Raw genomic sequence first — 27,450 nt, forward strand, 5'->3', positions numbered from 1 at the left:
CCTCGCTCGGGGACCCCGCACTCGCACATGGGTTGAGGTGGTTAAATCTTCAGACACTATTATATCAGATCCGACAGCCATTTGCGCCGAATTTATGCAGTTTTACAAATCCCTATATACAGCAGAGCCAGATAACGTGGAGACAGGTGAATCCTTTTTGCATGACGCTCAGCTTCCTGTCCTCTCTCGAGATGACAGGGACCTTCTCGAGATGTCTATAACTGAGGAAGAGATACTCACAACTATCAAATCTTTACCAAACGGCAAGAGCCCAGGCCCTGATGGCTTTGGGGCTGAATACTATAAATTACTTAATGCTGAACTCACACCCACTCTAGCCAAATTATATAATCATATCCTTACCTCCGGAACTATACCCTTATACTTCAATGAGGCACGGATAATCGTAATACCCAAGCCGGGTAAAGATCCCTCCCTCGTGGGTTCCTATCGCCCTATCTCACTTCTTAACCAAGACTTCAAATTGCTTACCAAACTAATGGCCAACCGTCTACAGTCTTGTCTGCCTCATCTCATTTCCCCGGCCCAGTTAGGCTTTATTAAAGGCAGACAATCTGTACAAGGTATTAGATCGGCGATAGCTGCTATTCCCCATACCCGCCTTCATAATTTGGAAGACAATATTCTTATTAATCTAGACGCCGAAAAGGCCTTCGATAAAATCGCTTGGCCACACCTTTTTAGAGTGCTCTCCCATCAGCAATTTGGCACTAATTTCTGTAGTCTAATGCGGACCCTCTGCACTGCTCCGATGGCCCAGGTGGTAGTTAATAATGTGGCCTCCTCTTCCTTTTTTCTTGAGAGAGGCACCAGACAAGGATGCCCTCTCTCCCCTTTGCTTTTTAATTTGGCCTTGGAACCTTTTATTCGTTATATCCAACTGCTACCTGGGTTTAGAGGCATTGTTGTTGGGGATCGCGAACTCAAAGTTATAGCCTTCGCAGATGACCTACTTATATGTACCTCTGACCCTAAATGCTCCCTTCCTGTATTGGTAGAGGCAATTGACAGATTTTCGTCTTTTGCTGGCTTCTCCATTAACTTTGCCAAGTCTGAAGCCCTGGCCATATTTGGCCAGGCGAGACTGGGTTGGATTAGACCCTTCCCGTTTAGATGGGCCCCCTCACATATCACCTTTTTAGGAGTGGCTCTACCACAACATCTCTCCACCCTCTATGCACGTAATATAACCCCGATCATACATAAAATACGGACTGAACTTAGCCTATGGCAAAACCTTCCCCTTAATATGTTAGGGAGATGCAACCTGTTTAAAATGGCAAGCTTCCCGAAACTCCTGTATATTCTCCAAATGACTCCCATTCTTCTCACTAACTCCGACTTTTCTTTACTTAATACCTTGCTTTCCAAGTTTATATGGAACCGTAAGCGCCCCAGGATAAGTCTAAAAAAAATGTCGCAATCGGTGCGCCAAGGGGGTGTAAACCTACCAAACATTAAACAATACAATCTAGCGTGCTTACTACGTTTCGCTATGGATTGGCTCAGTGGCAACGATGTATTCACAGATACCAAGTTAGAATCTCAGCTTTGTGCTCCTCTCTCTCTTGCTTACCTTCTACATGCCCGGCCCTCTCAAATAAAATCTCCCCAATTTGATAACCCACTATTGTCTTCCACTATTAAGGCGTGGAAAATGGCTAGGAAAGCTCTTGGTCTCAAATATTATTACTCAGTCTCTCTACCTTTGCTTGGAAACCTGGAGTTCCAAAATGGTACTGCCTCTTTGCCTTTTGGTGCTTGGTGCTCCTCTGGTTTAAAGACTCTACGTAATCTGATGACACCTACTCACACTCCTTTGCCATTCCAGGAGGCTATTGAGAAATATGCAATTTCACCCCTGCATGGATTTTACTACTCCCAGGCTATACATTATCTTACATCCGTTCTCCCTCACCTCACGGGAAAAGACTTTGTTAACCCCTTAGACTCCCTTTTACGCTCCAACACATACTCCATATCTTCTATCTATGCGCGCATCCGCACTGAACTGGACCCCCACACTGATTTTTCTGATCTGGCTAAATGGATCTCCCAAGTTCCTACATTCACAGTAGACACCCTATTAGATACCTTTTTTATGACCCTTAAACTAATACCGGCTAGTATATATCAGGAAATGGCCTATAAACTGCTACACAGGGCATATATTTCGCCTAAACAAGGTTTTCTAATGGGTATATCAGATAGGGCCGGATGTAATAAATGCTCAACGGTAGAAGCTGACCTTTTCCATTGTCTCTGGGCCTGCCCTGTCATTCAAAAATTCTGGCATACCTTACACCATTATGGCACCTCAACGCTAGGCATCCCCTTTCAATGTACTGCTCCCTGGGCCCTCTTTGGTCATCTGTCGGACCAACCTGGAATTCCACGCACTGATAAAAAATTGATAGTGTTACTTTCAGCAGTGGGGAAAAAAGCTATATTGCAACAGTGGATCCATCCTACCTCTCCTACTCTCCCTATGGCTACCTCTAGGTTACTCTTCTTATTTAATATGGACTGGCTGGAAGCCTCTATTCACAAGGAAACCCTGACTCCTGCACTCTTTAAGTGCTGGGATAAATACATTTGTACCCTCCCTCCCCACACTAAACTAGCAATACATAAATGTTTCCAATCTAACTTTTGGTACTCTCTCCGACAACTTGATAGCCAAGTTTCTCTAACTGACTGAGCTTCCTATCTTCCCCTCTCCCTCTTCTTCATCCGTACTTCCCTCTCCACACACTTCCTCTTTTCTTTCCCCTCTCTTCTTATTTCTGCTGTTTCTTCCCTGGCGGATTGGATGGACACTTCTATGGACGGATCGGTGGCCTGTGGCTCTTGGTAGGTGTTTTTGCTTATTTTTGTTCTAGCGTTTTTGTGATGTTCTTTTTTACCTCCTTTTTTTTTTTTAATTTGAACTGCCGGAATTGAGTGTCAGTTTTTAGTCAGTCATATTTAGTCCCATTCTCAATACATTATAGCCTGACCGCCGCTCTTCTGGTGGTTTACAATTTGTTCTTGTTAATTGTTTTGGAAAATTGGAAAATTTCCTCCACCTACTCATATATGCTGTGTACTTTTACTTTTCTTATCTGCTTACTTTGATGTCGATATGTCTGATATGTATGCGGTTTTTTTTCCCCCTCATTTCTGTACCATGTTTTGGAGGTATTTAATAAACATATTTGGAAGCATAGATACCTCCGGCCAGTATAATCAAATTTGTGCGGGAAGTCGTGCGCCATGGCAGGGGACGGGGCTTCTCCTCAGAGCGGGTCCAGCATTCACAAGCGCCATTTTCCTCCCTGCAGACATAGAAGAAAACTCTGACAAGGAGCTCAGCGCTCCTTGTCAGAGTTTCCACACCAGTTAATGCGGTACCAGGGTGTTATAGACAGGGGGGGAATGCATTGTTAGTAATAATCAACCTATTAAGGTTGATAACTCAGCGCCGGGCTTTTATCATAATAACTGCTCACAAGGGCGCTGTGTGGCTAGCTCCTTATACTCTGTGACTCTCTGAAGGTACTCTGGTGGAAATTGTATCTGAAATTTGTGTGTGTGTGTGTGTGTGTGTGTGTGTGTTTATCCCACATTACTATGTCTAAGGACTCTGTGTCCTGTACTGCAATCTGTTTATCTTCTCCTGAGGAGTCTATTCCATGTACTCAGGACTGCAATATACTGTCTCAGCCTTCTGAATCCGAACCCCCATAGGTGGATTCTTTAAGGGGAATGATGGGTGGTCTTCAAGTTGCCATGTCTAATGAATGTGTTTATGGAAGACCATGTGGCTGCCTTACAAATCTGTTCTGCTGAAGCACCCTGTTGTGCTGCCCATGAAGGACCTACCTTACGTGTAGAGTGAGCAGAGACATTAGCCGGAGTAGGGAGATCTGCATGAGAATAAGCTTCTGATATTACCATTCGGAGCCATCCTGCGAGCGTCTGTTTACTAGCAGGCCATCCTCTTCTATGAAATCCATAGAGGATGAAGAGAGAATCTGTTTTTCTGATGGCAGTAGTACGATCTCTGTAGATTCTTAATGCTCGGACTACATCCAGCGACGCTTCTCCCGCAGAAAGTCCTGATACCTGAAAAGCTGGGACTACAATCTCTTCATTCAGGTGAAACTTTGAAACCACCTTCGGAAGATAACCAGATCTAGTTCTGAGAACTGCTCTGTCTGGGAAAAAAAAACAACAACTTAGGAAAGGAGACTTACACGATAATGCTCCTAAATCTGACACTCTTCTGGCTGACGCCATTGCCAATAGAAAAAATAAGAATTTACTTACCGATAATTCTATTTCTCGGAGTCCGTAGTGGATGCTGGGGTTCCTGAAAGGACCATGGGGAATAGCGGCTCCGCAGGAGACAGGGCACAAAAGTAAAGCTTTCCGATCAGGTGGTGTGCACTGGCTCCTCCCCCTATGACCCTCCTCCAAGCCAGTTAGGTACTGTGCCCGGACGAGCGTACACAATAAGGGAGGAATTTTGAATCCCGGGTAAGACTCATACCAGCCACACCAATCACACCGTACAACTTGTGATCTAAACCCAGTTAACAGTATGATAACAGCGGAGCCTCTGAAAAGATGGCTCACAACAATAATAACCCGATTTTTGTAACTATGTACAAGTATTGCAGATAATCCGCACTTGGGATGGGCGCCCAGCATCCACTACGGACTCCGAGAAATAGAATTATCGGTAAGTAAATTCTTATTTTCTCTATCGTCCTAGTGGATGCTGGGGTTCCTGAAAGGACCATGGGGATTATACCAAAGCTCCCAAACGGGCGGGAGAGTGCGGATGACTCTGCAGCACCGAATGAGAGAACTCTAGGTCCTCCTTAGCCAGGGTATCAAATTTGTAGAATTTAGCAAACGTGTTTGCCCCTGACCAAGTAGCTGCTCGGCAAAGTTGTAAAGCCGAGACCCCTCGGGCAGCCGCCCAAGATGAGCCCACCTTCCTTGTGGAATGGGCATTTACATATTTTGGCTGTGGCAGGCCTGCCACAGAATGTGCAAGCTGAATTGTATTACACATCCAACTAGCAATAGTCTGCTTAGAAGCAAGAGCACCCAGTTTGTTGGGTGCATACAGGATAACAGCAAGTCAGTTTTCCTGACTCCAGCCGTCCTGGAACATATTTTCAGGGCCCTGACAACATCTAGCAACTTGGAGTCCTCCAAGTCCCTAGTAGGTGCAAGGCACCACAATAAGCTGGTTCAGGTGAAACACTGACACCACCTTAGGGAGAGAACTGGGGACGCGTCCGCAGCTCTGCCCTGTCCGAATGGACAAACAGATATGGCTTTTTTGAGAAAAAACCACCAATTTGACACTCGCCTGGTCCAGGCCAGGGCCAAGAGCATGGTCACTTTTCATGTGAGATGCTTCAAATCCACAGATTTGACTGGTTTTAAAAACAATGTGATTTGAGGAATCCCAGAACTACGTTGAGATCCCACAGTGCCACTGGAGGCACAAAAAGGGGGTTGTATATGCAATACTCCCTTGACAAACTTCTGGACTTCAGGAACTGAAGCCAATTCTTTCTGGAAGAAAATCGACAGGGCCGAAATTTGAACCTTAATGGACCCCAATGTGAGGCCCATAGACACTCCTGTTTGCAGGAAATGCAGGAAACGACCGAGTTGAAATTTCTTTGTGGGCCCTTCCTGGCCTCGCACCACGCAACATATTTTCGCCACATGTGGTGATAATGTTGTGCGGTCACCTCCTTTCTGGCTTTGACCAGGGTAGGAATGACCTCTTCCGGAATGCCTTTTTCCCTTAGGATCCGGCTTTCCACCGCCATGCCGACAAACGCAGCTGCGGTAAGTCTTGGAACAGACATGGTACTTGCTGAAGCAAGTCCCTTCTTAGCGGCAGAGGCCATAAGACCTCTGTAAGCATCTCTTGAAGTTCCGGGTACCAAGTCCTTCTTGGCCAATCCGGAGCCATGAGTATAGTTCTTACTCCTCTACGTCTTATAATTCTCAACACCTTAGGTATGAGAAGCAGAGGAGGGAACACATACACCGACTGGTACACCCACGGTGTTACCAGAACGTCCACAGCTATTGCCTGAGGGTCTCTTGACCTGGCGCAATACCTGTCCCGTTTTTTGTTCAGACGGGACGCCATCATGTCCACCTTTGGTATTTCCCAACGGTTTACAATCATGTGGAAAAAACTTCCGATGAAGTTTCCACTCTCCCGGGTGGAGGTCGTGCCTGCTGAGGAAGTCTGCTTCCCAGTTTCCATTCCCGGGATGAAACACTGCTGACAGTGCTATCACATGATTTTCCGCCCAGCGAAAAGTCCTTGCAGTTTTTGCCATTGCCCTCCTGCTTCTTGTGTCGCCCTGTCTGTTTACGTGGGCGACTGCCGTGATGTTTTTCCCACTGGATCAATACCGGCTGACCTTGAAGCAGAGGTCTTGCTAAGCATAGAGCATTATAAATTTACCCTTAGCTCCAGTATATTTATGTGGAGAAAAATCTCCAGACTTGATCACACTCCCTGGAAATTTTTTCCTTGTGTGACTGCTCCCCAGCCTCTCGGGCTGGGCTCCGTGGTCACCAGCATCCAATCCTGAATGCCGAATCTGCGGCCCTCTAGAAGATGAGCACTCTATAACCACCACAGGAGAGACACCCTTGTCCTTGGATATAGGGTTATCCGCTGATGCATCTGAAGATGCGATCCGGACCATTTGTCCAGCAGATCCCACTGAAAAGTTCTTGCGTGAAATCTGCCGAATGGAATTGCTTCGTAGGAAGCCACCATTTTTACCAGGACCCTTGTGCAATGATGCACTGTTTTTAGGAGGTTCCTGACTAGCTCGGATAACTCCCTGGCTTTCTCTTCCGGGAGAAACACCTTTTTCTGGACTGTGTCCAGAATCATCCCTAGGCACAGCAGACGTGTCGTCTGGATCAGCTGCGATTTTGGAATATTTAGAATCCACCCGTGCTGTTGTAGCAGTATCCTAGATAGTGCTACTCCGACCTCCAACTGTTCCCTGGACTATGCCCTTATCAGGAGATCGTCCAAGTAAGGGATAATTAAGACGCCTTTTCTTCGAAGAAGAATCATCATTTCGGCCATTACCTTGGTAAAGACCCGGGGTGCCGTGGACAATCCAAACGGCAGCGTCTGAAACTGATAGTGACAGTTCTGCACCACGAACCTGAGGTACCCTTAGTGAGAAGGGCAAATTTGGGACATAGAGGTAAGCATCCCTGATGTCCCGGGACACTATATAGTCCCCTTCTTCCTGGTTCGTTATCACTGCTCTGAGTGACTCCATCTTGATTTGAACCTTTGTAAGTGTTCAAAAATTTTTTTTTTTTTTAGAATAAGTCTCACCTAGCCTTCTGGCTTCAGTACCACAATATAGTGTGGAATAATACCCCTTTTCTTGTAGTAGGAGGGGTAATTTAATTATCACCTGCTGGGAATACAGCTTGTGAATTTTTTCCCATACTGCCTCCTTGTCGGAGGGAGACCTTGGTAAAGCAGACTTCAGGAGCCTGCGAAGGGGAAACGTCTCGACATTCCAATCTGTACCCCTGGGATACTACTTGTAGGATCCAGGGGTCCTGTACGGTCTCAGCGCCATGCTGAGAACTTGTCAGAAGCGGTGGAACGCTTCTGTTCCTGGGAATGGGCTGCCTGCTGCAGTCTTCTTCCCTTTCCTCTATCCCTGGGCAGATATGATCTTATAGGGACGAAAGGACTGAGGCTGAAAAGACGGTGTCTTTTTCTGCAGAGATGTGACCTAGGGTAAAAACGGTGGATTTTCCAGCAGTTGCCGTGGCCACCAGGTCCGATGGACCGACCCCAAATAACTCCTCTTCCTTTATACGGCAATACAACTTTGTGCCGTTTGGAATCTGCATCACCTGACCACTGTCGTGTCCATAACATCTTCTGGCAGTTATGGACATCGCATTTACTCTTGATGCCAGAGTGCAAATATCCCTCTGTGCATCTCGCATATATAGAAATGCATCCTTTAAATGCTCTATAGTCAATAAAATACTGTCCCTGTCAAGGGTATCAATATTTTTAGTCAGGGAATCCGACCAAGCCACCCCAGCTCTGCACATCCAGGCTGAGGCGATCGCTGGTCGCAGTATAACACCAGTATGTGTGTATATACTTTTTATGATATTTTCCAGCCTCCTGTCAGCTGGTCCTTGAGGACGGCCCTATCTATAGACGGTACCGCCACTTGTTTTGATAAGCGTGTGAGCGCCTTATCCACCCTAAGGGGTGTTTCCCAACTCGCCCTAACTTCTGGCGGGAAAGGGTATACCGCCCATAATTTTCTATCGGGGGGAACCCACGCATCATCACACACTTTATTTAATTTATCTGATTCAGGAAAAACTATGGTAGTTTTTTCACATCCCACATAATACCCTCTTTTGTGGTACTTGTAGTATCAGAAATATGTAACACCTCCTTCATTGCCTTTAACGTGTGGCCCTAATAAGGAATACGTTTGTTTATTCACCGTCGACACTGGACTCAGTGTCCCTGTCTGTGTCTGTGTCGACCGACTAAAGTAAACGGGCGTTTTAAAACCCCTGACGGTGTTTTTGAGACGTCTGGACCGGTACTAATTGTTTGTCGGCCGTCTCATGTCGTCAACCGACCTTGCAGCGTGTTGACATTATCACGTAATTCCCTAAATAAGCCATCCATTCCGGTGTCGACTCCCTAGAGAGTGACATCACCATTACAGGCAATTGCTCCGCCTCCTCACCAACATCGTCCTCCTACATGTCGACACACACGTACCGACACACAGCACACACACAGGGAATGCTCTGATAGAGGACAGGACCCACTAGCCCTTTGGAGAGACAGAGGGAGAGTTTGCCAGCACACACCAAAAACGCTATAATTATATAGGGACAACCTTATATAAGTGTTTTCCCTTATAGCATCTTTTTTATATATTTCTAACGCCAAATTAGTGCCCCCCCTCTCTGTTTTAACCCTGTTTCTGTAGTGCAGTGCAGGGGAGAGTCTGGGAGCCTTCCCTCCAGCCTTTCTGTGAGGGAAAATGGCGCTGTGTGCTGAGGAGATAGGCCCCGCCCCTTTTTCGGCGGCCTCGTCTCCCGCTCTTAACGGATTCTGGCAGGGGTTAAATATCTCCATATAGCCTCCGGAGGCTATATGTGAGGTATTTTTAGCCAAAATAGGTTTTCATTTGCCTCCCAGGGCGCCCCCCTCCCAGCGCCCTGCACCCTCAGTGACTGCCGTGTGAAGTGTGCTGAGAGGAAAATGGCGCACAGCTGCAGTGCTGTGCGCTACCTTTAGAAGACTGAGGAGTCTTCTGCCGCCGATTCTGGACCTCTTCTTACTTCAGCATCTGCAAGGGGGCCGGCGGCAAGGCTCCGGTGACCATCCAGGCTGTACCTGTGATCGTCCCTCTGGAGCTGATGTCCAGTAGCCAAGAAGCCAATCCATCCTGCACGCAGGTGAGTTCACTTCTTCTCCCCTAAGTCCCTCGTTGCAGTGATCCTGTTGCCAGCAGGACTCACTGTAAAATAAAAAACCTAAGCTAAACTTTTCTAAGCAGCTCTTTAGGAGAGCCACCTAGATTGCACCCTTCTCGGCCGGGCACAAAAATCTAACTGGCTTGGAGGAGGGTCATAGGGGGAGGAGCCAGTGCACACCACCTGATCGGAAAGCTTTACTTTTGTGCCCTGTCTCCTGCGGAGCCGCTATTCCCCATGGTCCTTTCAGGAACCCCAGCATCCACTAGGACGATAGAGAAAGTACTTTAGCCGTTAACCATTTAAGATCTGCTCTCTAGAGTGGTTCGAACGGAGGTCCCTGAAGGAATTTAATAACTAGATTCAAATCCCAGGGAGCTGCAGGAGGAACAAAGGGAGGTTGAATATGTACAACTCCCTGAAAGTACGTACATCCTGTAAATCAGCAATCTTTCGCTGAGACCATACAGTTAACGCTGATACTTGAACTCTCAAGGAAGCTATTTTCAAACCTTTATCCAATCCTGCCTGAAGGAAATCCAAAATCCTGGCTACTTTAAAAGATCTTGGATTCAAACTTTTTTCAGTACACCAATGAATATAGGCTTGCCATATTCTATGATACCCACGAGCTGAAGAAGGCTTTCTTGCTCTAAGCATAGTTTGGATCACTTGTTTTGACAATCGTCTAGCTTCTAAGATAGAGGTTTCAACAGCCACGCCGTCAAAGACAGACGATCCAGATGACTGTGACAACAAGGACCCTGCATTAGCAGATCTGGACGTTGAGGGAGCAGTATCGGTGCCTCCACGGACACTCTCAGTAGATCTGTGTACCAATGCCTTCTTAGCCAAGCTGGAGCTATTAGAATTATTGCTCCCTTTGCTGGTTTTATCTTTCTCACTACTCTGGGTAACAGAGATATTGGGTTGAACAGATACGCCAGATGAAATTTCCATTCTACTGACAGTGCGTCTACAAGGACCGCTCCGGGATCCCTTGTTCTTGATCCGTACCTCGGAACTTTGTTGTTTAGACAAGACGCCATAAGATCTATCTCAGGTAGACCCCATCTGTTCACTATTGTCTGAAACACTTCTGGGTGTAATGCCCATTCGGTTTCCTGAATGGTGTGTCAACTGAGAAAATCCGCTTCCCAGTTCAGTACACCTGGGACAAACACTGCCGACAATGCTGGGAGATGAAGTTCTGCCCATCTTAGAATGGAAGTTACTTCCTCCAATCTTTTGCTGTGAGTTCCTCCTTGATGATTGAGGTACGCTACTGCTGTCGCATTGTCTGAGCGAATCTGGACCGGTCTTCCTTGCAGACTGTCCTTTGCCTGAACTAGAGCCATATAAATGGCCCTTATCTCCAACAGATTTATTGGCAGGCGACTTTCCCTTATGGTTCATTTTCCTATGGAAGCAAAGGCTTCCGAGTACCGCACTCCAGCCTTGCAGACTGGCATCTGTTGTCAGGAGTTGCCATTCTTTTATCCAAAAGGGTCTCCCCTTGTTTAAATGGTCTGTCTGTAGCCACCACACTAGAGACCTTTTTACGTTTACTGGAAACTTTATCATCTGCTTTTTTATCGTCTGGTGATTTCCGTTCCATTTGGTCAGAATAAGGTGCGGCAATGGTCTGGAGTGGAATTGTGCATCTTCCACCATGTCGAAAGTTGATACCATCAGACCCAACAGTCGCACTGCTGCATGGACTGACATTGTCTGGGCGTACAATGCTTCCTGAGCCATGACCTGCACCTTGACTATCTTTTTCTCTGGTAAGAGAACTTTCTGTAGGTCTGAATCCAATATGGCCCCCCAAATGAACCATCCGCTGTGACGGACTCAGAGACGTCTTTTCCCAATTTATGAGCCACCCGTGTCTCTGTAAACAAACTATTGTCTGTTGAAGATGGCTCAAAAGTAACTCCTGCGAATGTGCTAGGATTAACAGGTCGTCGAGGTATGGGAATATTCTTATCCCTGCTTGCGAAGACAAGCTGCCATAACCACCATAATTTTGGTAAACACCCTGGGTGCTGTTGCTAGCCCGAAGGGCAAAGCTTGGAACTGAAAATGTTCCTGGAGGATGGCAAACCCGAGGTAACACTGATGAGACAGTGCTATAGGCACATGTAGGTAAGCATCCTGTACATCCAGAGATACCATGCAATCTCCCGGTTCCAGAGTCAACATTATGGAAGGTAATGTCTCCATGTGGAACCTTGGGATCCAAATGTATTTGTTTAACATTTTCAGATTGAGAATTGGTCGAAAAGAGCCATTCGGCTTCTGGATCAGAAATAGATTGGAGTAAAACCCCAGTCCCCTTTGTGATGGAGGTACTGGGACAATCACACCTGACTGCAGTAATTTTTGGACTGCTTCTTGCAGGGCATTGGCCTTCGACTCTATACGAGACGGGCTGGTGCAAAAAAAATCTTTGGGAAGGCTGCCTCCTGAATGGGAACCCATACCCCTGAGATACCACCTTCTGCACCCAAGCATCTGTTGTCGACTGTTGCCATACGTGTGCAAAATGAAGGCGTCGCCCCCCAACCCTGGAATCCTCCAGGCGGAGGCCCGTCTCTTCAGGCTGATGGTTTATGTTCAGGCTTGGAAGCTGGCTTTTTGGTAGCCCACTGCTTCCTACCCCTGGTTTTAAACTAGGTTTGCTTAGACTCCTCTTTAGCCTTTGCTTTGCCATCGAAATTGCCGAAACTTTGAACCCCTAGACTTAGGGTTATAACTAGTCGAAAATCTGACCTTCTTCGACTCAGCTGTCGATTCAAGAATGTCTGACAATCGTTTCCCAAACAATATATTACCAATGAAAGGTAATGCTTCCAATTCCTTCTTGGATTCTGCATCTGCTTTCCAAGTACGCACCCAAACTGCTCTACGAGCGGCTACCATCAAGACTGATGCTCTAAAAGCAATTGTACCCATGTCAATTGCCGCTTCTTCCAAGTATTGGGCAGATTTTCTTAAACGGCTTAAATTATACTCTTGCTCCCTATTAGGAGGAGAGATGTCATTCTCTAGTTCCTCTATCCATTCGCCCATTGCCTTTGCTATCCAAGCCGAAGCCATAGCAGGTCTTACCACTGCTCCTGCGAGAGAAAATATTTTTGGAGGAACTTCTCTTTTCGAACAATCCGCAGCTGGAAATGGATAATAAGAATTCCATCTTTTCGGAATCTTATACTTTTTACTGGGCATCGCCCAGGATTCCTCCATCATTTCCGTCAGTTCATCTGACGCTGGGAATTCAGCTTTAACTGCTTTTGTTTGTTTAAACACAGGTGCTTTAGATTTTGACACTGTCTTGGCTGGCTCTTCCAAAGAGAGAACAGCGTTTACAGCATCAATCAGTTCAGCTACATCCTCTGATCTAAAACTCTGCGACTGATCATCATACAGAGTATTTGAATATACTGTTTCATTATCTGTTGTATCATCTTGTGTAGTCTGCCACATAGCCTCATCTGTCTTAGTCTTACCTGTCCCTTGGTTACTTGTAGAGGCTACTGGAACCAAGCCGTAGGAAGGGAGCTGCATGTATGGGTTAATAGTGTAACCTAACCCTTGAGGTGGTGCTACCGGAGTTAACCTGTCCGCTATTGAAGATAAAGTCTTTGCGAACATAATCCATGGTGGCTTTGTTGGTGGTTGAACCAACTCCTGTTTTTTACTTTGCTGAAAAGCAAAACAGTTCGCACACAACCCCTCATAAGTGACCAATTGGTCCATACCAATTAACCCTGTTTTACAAGATAAGCATGTTAGGGATGTAGGAGTGCCTGATAAATTCTCCTCGTCACTTTTGCCACTCACAGACATGGTAATATTCTGTTAATGAGTTCACAATTTGTGACTGAGAATCACCTATATATGGATATATAGAAGAGAGATCAATCTGACCACAGCCGTGCACCTGAATTGAGGGTCAGAACGGGACTGACAACATAGAAAAGTCAGCACACATACTAGCAGTCAGTCACATGTTAAGGCATTAAACATTGTCATATGAGAATACAACCCCCATAAGTAAGTAAGTAGGAAATCTGTACTTCTGTTTTAACTGGGTTTTTTTTTTTTCAAACGTCATATGCAGAAACAACAGTAACTATACAGATCTCATATGCAATATGTACTAAAAATTAACAATTCAAACTAACAAGTAGAGAGAATTTTTAGTACTGTATACCCTTCCTCCATAGAGCGGGATACAGGGAGACTCACCACACTTCCATATCCAAGCAAATGCGCTCGCAAGAAACTGAGTGGATTCAGACGCTACTGATGTACACTACTGCTCCTGATAACGGACACAGTCGCTCACTGACGGACACGGACGCTCAGCGACTTCCACGTGTATGCAGACGCTAAGGTCTGCGACCCGGTCTAGGCGGGATCTCTAGTGTACACAACCGCAGCGTCTAAGCTGCGACCGAGTACCCTCGTGGTAGCGTCTGAGACGGAAGTGAGGTCATTCAGTTCATGGACGGGAGACGCACGGAAACTGGTCATGAACTCGGAGGAGGGGCAGCCAGGAGAGAGTCTGAATCCCCCTGTTGACTCAAACCCTAAGGATTGCGGCCTCTACCTAGTCCTGGCGCCTATGATCCCTAGAGCGTAGCGCTGTCGCACTCGAGATGTTCGGCGCATCAACACACTGTTTGTAGTCTCCACCAATACAGTGTAGCTGTGTCCGGACCCCCCTAGTAAGAGTAAATCCATAAACTTACCTTCCCCCCCATGCTCCGGCCACAGCCTGGTTACGTCGGCTGGACCTGCTAGAACATCAGACACAGACGCCCGTTGAGACAGCACTGTACCGCGAAGGTAAGCATTGTTGCGACCTGGTGGGGAGTTGTTGGAGCGACTCTTTCCCGTATGCGTTTAAGACGCTGTTAAGAAAAGTCGCTCAAAAAACCATAGTAAGACTATAAAAATAACATAATAAAAAGCTTCAGGCTGCTTTATTAACAACAGCCCTGTGACCATGGTCCAGCTCCTGCCGCACCAAACAAAAAACTGATTTGACAGAGTGAGTGGGCGGGATTATATGGTGAGGCCCCGATGCATCCTGGGAGGCCAGAAAGCTCGTGACCGTGTTGATGCCATTTCCGCTGTCGCTCCCGCATATCCCAATGTTATCCTGTGGATAATCCTGTGGACCCAGCCAGAGAAAGTAAGCATTCCAGACCCTTTGGTAAATCCGAGCAGAAGCCGGCTTACGGGCCTTCAACATAGTTTGAACGACCGCCTAAGGAAAACCCTTGGCCCTAAGGACGGAAGCTTCAAGAGCCATGTCGTCAAAGCCATACGGGCCAAGTCCTGGTAAACACAAGTGCCCTGAACGAGGAGGAGATCTGGTCGTTGTGGAAGTAGAAGGGGATGATCCAACGAAAGGCCCTGTAAACCGGAGAACCAGTGACGCCTGGGCCACGCTGGAGCGACCAGAAGTAGGTTTTCTCCTTCTTGCTTGAACTTCTGTATTACTCTGGGCAGGAGTGACACCAGAGGGAACACATACGGCAGCCGAAAGTACCACAGGATTGACAGAGCATCCACGAACGCAGCTTGAGGATCCCTTGTCCGAAGACCGGAACCTTGTGATTGTATCGAGACGCCATCAGGTCCACATCTGGAATGCCCCACTTGTCCACGAGAAGTTGAAACACCTCTGGATGGAGGCTCCATTCTCCGGCATGTACGTCCCGACGACTGAGAAAGTCAGCTTCCCAGTTTAGGACGCACGGAATGAACACTGCGGATATGGCCGGCAGATGGCATCCTGCCCACTGAAGAATCCGTGATACTTCCCTCATTGCCATGCGGCTTCGAGTGCCGCCTTAATTGATGTACGCCACCGTGGTGGCGTTGTCTGATTGTACTTGAACAGGTCTGTTCTGTATCAGATGCTGGGCCATTATCAACGCATTGAACACTGCCCGCAGTTCCAGAATGTTTAATCGGGAGTAGACTCCTCCTTGGTCCACCAACCCTGAAGAGAGTGTTGTTCCAACACCGCACCCCAACCTCGCAGACTGGCATCCGTCATCAGCAGGACCCAGTTGGATATCCAGAAGGGACAGCACCTGCTCAATCGTTAGTCCTTGAGCCACCAGCTCAGTGACAGGCGGACCACCGGAGACAAGGAGATCGTGTGAGATCTGATCCGGTGAGGCAGGCCGTCCCACTTGGTCAAAAATTAGGGCGAGAATGGAATTGAGCGTACTCCACCATGTCAAAAGCCGACACCATGAGACCTAGCACTTGCATTGCCGAATGTAATCGACACTTACGGATGAGATAGGAAGCGAATCCTGTCCTGAAGCTTCAGGACTTCCTCCTGAGATAAGAACAACTGTTGGCTGTGAGTGTCCAATAACGCTCCCAGGTGTACCATGCTCAGAGCAGGAACCAGGGAGGATTTCTTCCAGTTGATTAGCCACCCGTGGGCTTTCATGAACTGGACCGTCAGACCTAGATGACATAGGCGAATTCTGAGGAATTTGCCAGGATCAACAAATCGTCCAAAGTACGGTAGGTTCCTGACCCCTTGACGGTGGAGTGTAGCCGTCATGACCGCCATTACTTTGGTTTGACAACGGCTCCCCAAGTTTTCACCAAAGGGTAAAGCCCAAAATTGGTAATGAAGGTTGCCCACCACAAACCTCAGGTACTGCTGATGACACTGCAATAGGAATATGCAGGTAGGCATCCTGTATGTCCAGGGAGACCATATAGTCCCCAGGCTCCAAGGCCAGAACAATAGAACGCAGAGTTTCCATACGAAAACTTGGAGACCCGCACATACTGGTTCAAGGACTTCAGATTGAGAATGGGCCGCGAGGACCAGTTTGGTTTCGGGACTAGAAACAGCGGTGAATAGTACGCCCTTGCCTCTCTGAGCCAGAGGCACCTGTGGTCAGGAGGGAATGTACCACCGAATGCAGAGTGTTTGCCTTTGTCGGGACCAGAGGATCATCTGTCAGGCAAAATCGATGGACTATTCTTGAAGGGTACGGCGTAACCTCGAGTGATGACTTCCCTTACCCAGGTATCTGAAGTGGTCTCCAACCATTCCCTGGGCAAAACCTAGAAGTTAGCCCCCCACCCTGGGATCCCCCAGAGGGAGGACTGCCCCGTCATGCTTGTCAGTTTTGGAAGCAGGCTGACGGGCAGCCCAGGCTCGCTTCAGTCAGGGCTTGGCAGGTCTGGAAGCACGAGCTTGCTTTGGATACGCTTGACCTTTTGCTTTACCTGGAGGACGAAAGGGCTGAGGGAAAGTACTTTTAGCCTTCTGCATGGAAGGAGCCGTACTAGGTAGGCAAGCTGTTTTAGCAGTAGCCAGATCAGCCACAATCTTATTGAGGTCTTCTCTAAAGAGAATGTCTCCCTTGAAAGGAAGCACCTCCAGGGTTTTCTTGGAATCCATATCCACCGACCAGGATCTCAACCAAAGGATACGTCTGGCCAAGACGGACGTAGTAGCAGCCTTGGCCGCCAGCACCCCGGCATCGGAGGCCGCCTCCTTAAAGGTACAGAGAAGCCATGTCACTATGAGAGACATTGTCGAGCATGCTCAGATGCGTTCGAAGGCAGTTCCGCCTCCAGCTCCTGAGCCCACGCCTCAACAGCTACAGCAGCCTAAGTTGATGCAATGGTTGGCCTATGCACAGCCCCCGTCAGGGTGTTAACCGCTTTCAAACAACCCTCCACATGTCTATCCGTCGGTTCCTTCAGAGAGGTGACGGTAGTTACTGGCAGAGCAGAGGAAACTACCATGCGTGCCACATGAGAATCTACAGGTGGAGGAGTTTCCCAATTTTTACATAGCTCCGCAGAGAGGATAGCAAGCCAACATTCTCTTATGCGGTGCGAATTCCGTTCCCGGATATTCCCAAGATTCCTGACGTATGTCAGCCAGGTGTTGAGAATGAGGCAATACTTGTTTAACCACCTTCTTACATTTAAATGTCCGGATTTTTAGAGACAGCCACAGGCTCAGGTTCATCAGAGACCTGAAGAATGAGCCTGAAAGCCTCAATCAAATCAGGGACATCCACCAGTGACTTCCCTTCCCCATCAGAAGCATCTTAGTCAGTGTCTGTGGGGTCAGTATATGCACCATCCTCCTCAGAGGATGTGTCCGGGATAGCAGTGGATTGTGAGGAGGTAATGGCCCGTTTAGAAGACATCTTAGTCTTAGGTGGGTGAGAGTGAGATTTAGTCAGTGACCGGTTCAATTGCTGTAACTGAGTTGAGATTTGATCTGCTCTTGGTGAATTAACTACAGGGACCATAAACTGCTGCATTGGTACAGGTGGTCCCACAGGGGGCACCAGTTTAGTTACAAGCGTGTTTAACAGCGTGGAAAAGGTAGCCCAAGGTGGGTCATTTGTTGCTACCGACCCACTAGGGGGTAAGGAACCCCCTGAACATGATCTCTCTGCTGCCAAATCTTCCTTCAATAGGTCTGCAGCATCACCAACACACAATGTGGGAGAAGCCCCAACTCTGTTGCCTCGTGTAGCAGACATAAGAAGCACAATATCAGTCAACCTGGTACAATTCTTAGCAGCGATATACCTAGCAAAAACTCCCAGTGTAGTGTGACTTTCCTGGGAATCCAAGAGATATATGGCGACTATAAATATCACAAAGAAAAATACACAGCAAGTATATCTTGTGAAATACCTATTATTATTTAGAAAACCTGACATACTTCGTTCCTCAGGTTACAGAATATAGGAGTAGCACGACGAGAGAAATACTTTTCTTATATGGCAGCCACATGCACACACACATACGTATAATTTCTGCATGGTACACTTGTGACTATATATACCATAAAACTGCACTGGACTAGCAATACAAAGTAATACTCAGTATAGCTATATAGGTAAACAGTAGATATAACAAAACACAGTAGATACAGGATGTATATCACAGGGTGGTTGTACCACACAACCCTGAATGTATGCACTCTTAACTAACACTGTCACTTGACAGGTAGAATACTTAAGTGTCCTGTAAAATGCACAGCGCTGGCGAGCAGGCGGCTTTACAGAGGAGGATTTGCCCCAGCAGTCCCAGGAACAGCGCAGTTCCGTGTGATGGCGGCGGACAGGGAGTGAGGGGGAGATTTTCAGCTCCAGGGCGGGAACATTTACCCAAATGGCGCCCTGGGGCTGGGGGAGGGGCTACAGGTTAGGCATTATCCCCCTGCTGGCTTCCCCACCGGGCGCTGCGGGCTTTGTTAAAAACGGGATTTTATAAAAGAGAAAAAACCCTCACCTGTGCCCCAGTGACTAGTGGAGCGGCTGCCCTTTAGTGTCCACGCCAGCTCCCACAGCCGTGCCGGATCGTGGTTAACAGCAGGCCAAAGAGACCGCTTACCTCCCCTTGTACCTGCGGCCACGCGATCCGGAGGTCAGCAGCGAGTGTGTGTGACTAACACAAGAACACCGGAGCCTCCGCTGTAGTTACCCGGCAACCAGGGTGCGGGAGTATACAGCGCCGCTGGGTGAGTGATGGAGCTGCAGCAAACAATGTCTATTTGACATACATAAAAGCTGCAGCCCTTGAAGTCTTCAAAAGTTATTTTTTCCTTCTGAAAGAAGCTATACTATGGGCTGCAGTAGCAGCCCTCCTGTTGATTGCCTGATTCCTGCATGGCACCAACATACAAACTGAGCTCCTGTGCACGGAGGCCAGGTGATATAGGAGGTGGCGCTATGCATCTTGGGAAGAAGGTCAAAGCTTTGAGCCTGTTGATGCCTCGGATCAAGATCCTACTCTACACCCTGATGTTAATCCTTGTGGAGCCCAGTGTACCCCGCAGCAGAAAATTAAAAAAATATAAGAGGGAGGTGAGAATAGTCAGATCTAGAAGACCAAGGGACTGCATAATATTCACTTATCACATGATAAAAAGTATTTGTGAGCAGTATGTCCAAATTATGGGGAGCTTATCTAGAATTAAAAAGGGGAATAGACTCCAGAGAAAAGTAGAATTTTTATTGTATTAATTCTAAGCCTGAAATACCAGATGGCAATAGGGCATGGATCATAGGGTTGACAGTAACTAGGTCGACCACTATTGTTCTACAGTGTCTAGGTAGACACCTGAAATATGTCGACACAGACATTAGGTCAACATGAGGGTTTTTTGTGTTTTCTTCGTAAAGTGACCAGGAACCCCAATCAGTGCACCGTATCCCCTCGCAAGGCTTGCTTCGCTCACCATGCTATGGGCACGGTTACTATTCCCAATCGTAGTCCACATGGATCGTAAAGTATGAAGAAGTTTAAAAATAAAGTGAAAAACTCATGTCGACTGTTTCATGTGTCAACCTAGTGACCTTGTCGAACTAATAACCATGTTGACCAATAGTGGTCGACCTAATGAGTGTCAACCTAATGACCATATACCATGGCAATATAAGAAACTGGTTACATAGAGTACCCATGTTAGGACTCATTGCATGCATTATGACTAAAATTATGGAATTTTTATTTAAATCTTGCACAACATCTTTTTTACATTATGTACTATTACCTGCATTGCGTGCCTATCTCCTCCTTCCAAAACGATTGTCAGTTTGTACAATTTGTCTACTTAAATTACAGTACAGATTTGACCTAAGACCTATGTTGTTAATAAAAGGACAGACTAATGTACAACAAATCACAAAGTGCAAAGAAGTTGAACATATTTATTACAATATTTAGGCACAAGAGGCAAACATTTCTGAATTAAAAACAGGATTTCTGACAAAAGAGATTCCTATACACAAGAGAGTAGGAAAACCTGGAACATGTATAGAAATTTGGCAGTTTGTGCTTAAGATAGGACCCAATTTGTTGCATTAGTTTTTGCAATTTAAAGTCATAAGGAGTAGAAATTAAAACAAAACAAAACAAAAAATATACTAAAAAGTGCATCTTACTACATTATATATTAATGTTACCACTTTTCTGTATTATTACTTAGATGCTGCATGGCAGATCTTTAACGTATGTCTCCATATAACACAGAAAAATGTAGTTTCAAGAAAAGGAAAAAAAAATAAAATTATGAAAACCGTGGAAATAGGTGACCATTACTTGTGAGAACTCTGATTAAACTTCTTCATGTCTATTTTTATAATATATGCTAATCTTCAAGATTTCTTTGAAAACTGAAATGAGGTACAGTGTGCAAAAAATCAGACATATCTAAATGCAGTTTATGTAAACAAACTTTGTAAGCTATTCATGTATCAAACAAACTGATGTAAACAACAGAGTAGTAGACCATCTCTAGAACACTGTGGAATGGCATTGAGGTTTAGGGTGCTAGTGATCCACAACAAAATCACAACGCACAAATGTTCTTATGGTTGGGCACTTTTACGTATACAGTAAATACTTTTCTGATGACACCAAAAGTACATTTTCACATGACTTGCTATTGTATATCTTCTTTTGTTAAGATCAAACCAAAAGTTGTATTTTGTTTTTTTCAACCAAAGTCACTAACTAAAAAACAAACAAAAACAGTATTTGACATTTTTCTCAAAAATTATTACAAGGAAATGTTTAAACAATACAAAATACAGCCAGAGAAAAATACAATATCCAAACAATTGGAAGAACATTGGAAGAACTCTCCTAGCAATGCAAGTGCATGCCTATTCAAAAGAGTTACAACACAACATACAAGTCAACAGATGAGGGCTAATCAGAATGTAGATACTGTACAGTATATAAATGAACTCTCAGGGTCATTTGTTGTGCTTGACCTATGCAGAAAACCCATTTATTCATTAATTTACTACAATTACCACAGTACACAAAAGGAAGATGTTCACACGTCTCAAGATATGCAGGCTACACACCTAACAGGACTTTTTTAATGTATGATATAGTGGTGACATTTGACAACATTGCAATGTGCTCATTCCCCGGAAGCTCTACTAAAGACACTGCCTGTTTCTGACGGTGCAGCCATTTACGGCACTGTAAGGCACTTTCTATGTTCACTGTACCATCTCCAGGTCCATATATTATATTTGGATCCTTGTCTGGGAAAGAATCATACTGGAATGAATCAGGGGTATCCACTCCAGTTCCATAAAGGCAATGTACTGGAACCCCAGGAGGAGTAAGGGATGATATAAGTCCTTGTGTTTCTTTTCTCATGAACCAACCTTCCTGGAAGCCAATGTCACTGTAAAACTTCTGGTAATCCTGTAGGGTGTAGTTTGTATTGGGAGTACTTATAAGCACTTTCTCAGGGGACCATGTGTTACTATATGGTAGAAGCCAACTGGTGGAGACAGCTGAGCGCTGCTGGTCACGGATCCGCAAGGAACTGATCACTGGAATTCTATTATTGTCCCCTGAAAGAGAGATAAGATTTTACTCACCGGTAAATCTATTTCTCGTAGTCCGTAGTGGATGCTGGGGACTCCGTAAGGACCATGGGGAATAGACAGGCTCCGCAGGAGACAGGGCACTCTAAGAAAGAATTAGGACTACTGGTGTGCACTGGCTCCTCCCTCTATGTCCCTCCTCCAGACCTCAGTTAAGGAAACTGTGCCCGGAAGAGCTGACATTACAAGGAAAGGATTTTGGAACCCAGGGTAAGACTCATACCAGCCACACCAATCACACCGTATAACTCGTGATAACTTACCCAGTTAACAGTATGAACAACAACAGAGCACCAGATAAACCTGATGCAACCATAACATAACCCTTATTTAAGCAATAACTATATACAAGTATTGCAGAAAAAGTCCGCACTTGGGACAGGCGCCCAGCATCCACGACGGACTACGAGAAATAGATTTACCGGTGAGTAAAATCTTATTTTCTCTAACGTCCTAGTGGATGCTGGGGACTCCGTAAGGACCATGGGGATTATACCAAAGCTCCCAAACAGGCGGGAGAGTGCGGATGACTCTGCAGCACCGAATGAGCAAACTCAAGGTCCTCCTCTGCCAGGGTATCAAACTTGTAGAATTTTGCAAACGTGTTTGAACCTGACCAAGTAGCTGCTCGGCAAAGCTGTAATGCAGAGACCCCTCGGGCAGCCGCCCAAGAAGAGCCCACCTTCCTTGTGGAATGGGCTTTTACAGATCTTGGATGCGGCAATCCAGCCGCAGAATGAGCCTGCTGAATCGTGTTACAGATCCAGCGAGCAAGAGTTTGCTTTGAAGCAGGAGCACCCAACTTGTTGGATGCATACAGGATAAACAGCGAGTCAGTTTACCTGACTCCAGCCGTCCTGGCTACATAAATCTTCAAAGCCCTGACTACATCTAGTAACTTGGAATCCTCCAAGTCACGAGTAGCCGCAGGCACCACAATAGGTTGGTTCAAATGAAAAGATGACACCACCTTCGGCAGAAATTGCGGATGAGTCCGTAATTCTGCCCTGTCCACATGGAAAACCAGATAGGGGCTTTTACATGACAAAGCCGCCAATTCTAACACCCGCCTAGCCGAAGCTAAGGCCAATAGCATGACCACTTTCCACGTGAGATACTTTAACTCCACGGTCTTAAGTGGCTCAAACCAGTGAGATTTCAGGAAACTCAACACCATGTTAAAATCCCCCTCTTCCAGGCTTGCAATGACCGCTCTGAGCGATTCCATCTTGAACTTGAACCTTTTCAGGTAAATGTTCAGGGATTTTAAATTCAATATGGGTCTGACCGAACCGTCCGGTATCGGTACCACAAACATTGTGGAATAGTAACCCCTTCCCTGTTGAAGGAGGGGAACCTTTACCACCACCTGCTGGAGATATAATTTGTGAATTGCCACTAACACTACTTCCCTTTCCATGGGGGAAGCTGGCAGGGCCGATTTGAGGTAACGGTGAGGGGGCATCACTTCGAATTCCAGCTTGTATCCCTGAGACACAATCTGTATAGCCCAGGGATCCACCTGTGAGCGAACCCACTGGTGGCTGAAAATTCGGAGACGCGCCCCCAACGCTCCTGGCTCCACCTGTGGAGCCCCAGCGTCATGCGGTGGATTTAGTGGAAGCCGGGGAGGACTTCTGTTCCTGGGAACTAGCTGTATTGTGCAGCTTCTTTCCTCTACCCCTGCCTCTGGCAAGAAAGGACGCACCTCTGACTTTCTTGCCTCTATGCAATCGAAAGGACTGCATTTGGTAATACGGTGCTTTCTTAGGCTGTGAGGGAATATATGGCAAAAAATTTGACTTCCCAGCCGTAGCTGTGGAAACTAGGTCCGAGAGACCGTCCCCAAACAATTCCTCACCCTTATAAGGTAAAACCTCGATGTGCTTTTTTGAGTCAGCATCACCTGTCCATTGCAGAGTCCACAGGACCCTCCTGGCAGAAATTGACATTGCATTTATTCTAGAGCCCAGTAGGCAAGTGTCTCTCTGGGCATCCCTCATATATAGGACAGCGTCTTTTATATGCCCCAGGGTCAGTAAAATAGTATCCTTGTCCAAGGTATCCAGTTCCTCAGACAGAGTATCTGTCCATGCTGCTACAGCACTACACATCCCGGCCGAAGCAATTGCCGGCCTCAGTAGGGTACCTGAATGTGTATACACGGACTTCAGGATACCTTCCTGTTTTCTATCCGCAGGATCCTTTAGGGAGGCCGTATCCTGTGACGGCAGGGCAACCTTCTTAGATAAGAGTGTCAAAGCTTTGTCTACCCTAGGGGAGGATTCCCAACGTAACCTGTCCGTTGGCGGGAAAGGATACGCCATAAGTAACCGTTTGGAAATCTGCACTTTCCTATCAGGAGAATCCCAAGCTTTTTCACATAACTCATTTAACTCATGTGAAGGGGGAAAAGTCACTTCTTGCCTTTTTTCCCCAAACATATAAACCCTCTTGTCAGGGACAGGGTTTTCTTCTGAGATGTGCAATACATCCTTCATTGCTATAATCATGTATCGGATGGCTTTAGCCATTTTAGGCTGTAACTTTGCATCATCACCATCGACACTGGAGTCAGAATCCGTGTCGATATCTGTGTCAACAATTTGGGATAGTGGGCGCTTCCGAGACCCTGACGGCCTCTGCGCTGTAGGATCAGGCATGGGTTGAGACCCCGACTGTCCCAAAGCTTCAGCTTTATCCAACCTTTTATGCAAGGAGTTTACATTATCATTTAACACCTTCCACATATCCATCCAATCAGGTGTCGGCGCCGTCGGCGGAGACCCCACATTCATCTGCACCTGCTCTGCTTCCACATAGCCTTCCTCGTAAAACATGTTGACACAATCGTACAGACACACCACACACACAGGGGATGCTCTATTTGAGGACAGAACCCCCACAAGGCCTTTTGGAGAGACAGAGAGAGAGAGTATGCCAGCACACACCCCAGCGCTATATAACCCAGGAATTACACAGTAACTTAGGGGGTCATTCCGAGTTGTTCGCTCGCAAGCTGCTTTTAGCAGCTTTGCACACGCTAAGCCGCCGCCTACTGGGAGTGAATCTTAGCTTATCAAAATTGCGAGCGAAAGATTCGCAATATTGCGAAAAGACTTCTCTGTGCAGTTTCTGAGTAGCTCGAGACTTACTCTGCCAGTATGATCAGTTCAGTGCTTGTCGTTCCTGGTTTGACGTCACAAACACACCCAGCGTTCGCCCAGACACTCCTCCGTTTCTCCAGCCACTCCCGCGTTTTTCCCAGAAACGGTAGCGTTTTTTCACACACTCCCATAAAACGGCCTGTTTCCGCCCAAAAACACCCACTTCCTGTCACTCACATTACGAACACCAGAACGAAGAAAAAAACCTTGTAATGCCGTGAGTAAAATTCCTAACTGCATAGCAAATTTACTTGGCGCAGTCGCACTGCGGACATTGCGCATGCGCATTAGCGACTAATCGCTCCGTTGCAAGAAAAAAATAACGAGCCAACTCGGAATGACCCCATTAGTTTTTACCCAGTAGCTGCTGTATTTGTGGTTTTTGCGCCCCCCCTCTCTTTTTACCCTCTTTCTACCGTGAGTCTGCAGGGGAGAGCCTGGGGAGCTTCCTCTCAGCGGAGCTGTGGAGAGAAAATGGCGCTGGTGAGTGCTGAGGAAGAAGCCCCGCCCCCTCAGCGGCGGGCTTCTGTCCCGCGATTTTGTGTAAAAATAATGGCGGGGGCTCATGCATATATACAGTGCCCAGCTGTATATATGCCCTATTATGCCAGGAGGTACTCAATTGCTGCCCAGGGCGCCCCCCCCTGCGCCCTACAGTGACCGGAGTGTGCGGGTTAATGTGGGAGCAATGGTGCACAGCTGCAGTGCTGTGCGCTACCTCATATGAAGACAGGAGTCTTCTGCCACCGATTTTGAAGTCTTCTTTCTTCTGGCTCTGCGAGGGGGACGGCGGCGCGGCTCCGGGATCGGACGACCAAGGGTGAGTTCCTGTGTTCGATCCCTCTGGAGCTAATGGTGTCCAGTAGCCTAAGAAGCACGACCTATCCGCAGTTAGTAGGTTTGCTTCTCTCCCCTCAGTCCCACGTAGCAGAGAGTCTGTTGCAAGCAGACCTCTCTGAAAATAAAAAAATCCTAAACAAAATACTTTATTAGCAAGCTCAGGAGAGCTCACTAAAATGCACCCAGCTCCGTCCGGGCACAGATTCTAACTGAGGTCTGGAGGAGGGACATAGAGGGAGGAGCCAGTGCACACCAGTAGTCCTAATTCTTTCTTAGAGTGCCCTGTCTCCTGCGGAGCCCGTCTATTCCCCATGGTCCTTACGGAGTCCCCAGCATCCACTAGGACGTTAGAGAAATTGGGTTTAAATTTATTTTTTAAAAGTCCAAATACAAAATTATTATTATATCTAGTTACCTGGAAACAGGATCAACTTTTAACCACCCACATACAGGACAACAGTACAACATCTCACATGCACAATTACATATCATTTACTTACGTTCATGCCCCTGTGGACTAAACTAGGACAGACAACCCGTATGTTTACAAAGCAGATGGCTGGACACCTGTTCAATAAAATTGTCCCTCAAAAGGAATGGACTGACCCAAAGGCGTCAGACACTTCAAGGAAGCAAATCTAATGTCTTCCTGTATACTGGGGGGGGGGGGGGGGGGGGGGGGAAGGAGGGATTCCTTACAAAGAAATAAGGATCGAATCAAGTGGTTCTTATCTGCCGACAAATTCTATGTTTCTATATAAAGGGGGGGAGGGAAAGGGAGGGAGAGTGACGGAGCTAAAAAAAAAAAAAAAAAAAAAAAAAAAGAAAGGAGAGGGAACCTCAATGGATCCATGGGTAAAATTAAACTTGTAAAATTAAGATGAATAAGTCACCTGGCCCCGGCGGAATTCACCAAAGGGTTCTCATGGAGCTACACTCTGAATTAGCAGGACCCCTATACAGGTTGGGTATCCCATATCCAAATATTCTGAAATACGGAATATTCCGAAACACAGACTTTTTTGAGTGAGAGTGAGATAGCGAAACCTTTGTTTTTTGATGGTTCAATGTACACAAACTTTAATACACAGAGTTATTAAAAATATTGTATTAAATGACCTTCAGGCTGTGTGTATAAGGTGTATATTAAACATAAATGAATTGTGTGAATGTAGACAGACTTTGTTTAATGCACAAAGTTATAAGAAAAAATATTGGCTAAAATGACCTTCAGGCTGTGTGTATAAGGTGTATATGTAACATAAATGCATTCTGTGCTTAGATTTAGGTCCCATCACCATGATATCTCATTATGGTATGCAATTATTCCAAAATACCTCTGGTCCCAAGCATTTTGGAAACCTGTATTTGATTTTCATTGACTCACTTACATCAAGCAAGGTTTTCAAAGACGGGTGTAAAGCAGAAGTAATGCCAAT

At 46.4% G+C, this 27,450-nt stretch overlaps 1 protein-coding gene across 1 annotated transcript in view; it reads right to left on the bottom strand.

The window, feature by feature from the left end:
• Positions 1 to 20,289: 20,289 nt before the first annotated feature.
• PLA2G15 (phospholipase A2 group XV) overlaps positions 20,290 to 27,450 on the bottom strand; it is a 36,636-nt gene continuing 29,475 nt past the window's right edge. Inside the window, exon 3 of the mRNA XM_063944220.1 lies at positions 20,290 to 21,971. Within this exon, the coding sequence (XP_063800290.1) occupies positions 21,460 to 21,971 (512 nt within the window). The 3' untranslated portion in view covers positions 20,290 to 21,459. The remainder of the gene's footprint in view (positions 21,972 to 27,450) is intronic.

This window comes from Pseudophryne corroboree, chromosome 11, assembly GCF_028390025.1.
Source record: "Pseudophryne corroboree isolate aPseCor3 chromosome 11, aPseCor3.hap2, whole genome shotgun sequence".
Taxonomy (NCBI): Eukaryota; Metazoa; Chordata; class Amphibia; order Anura; family Myobatrachidae; genus Pseudophryne; species Pseudophryne corroboree.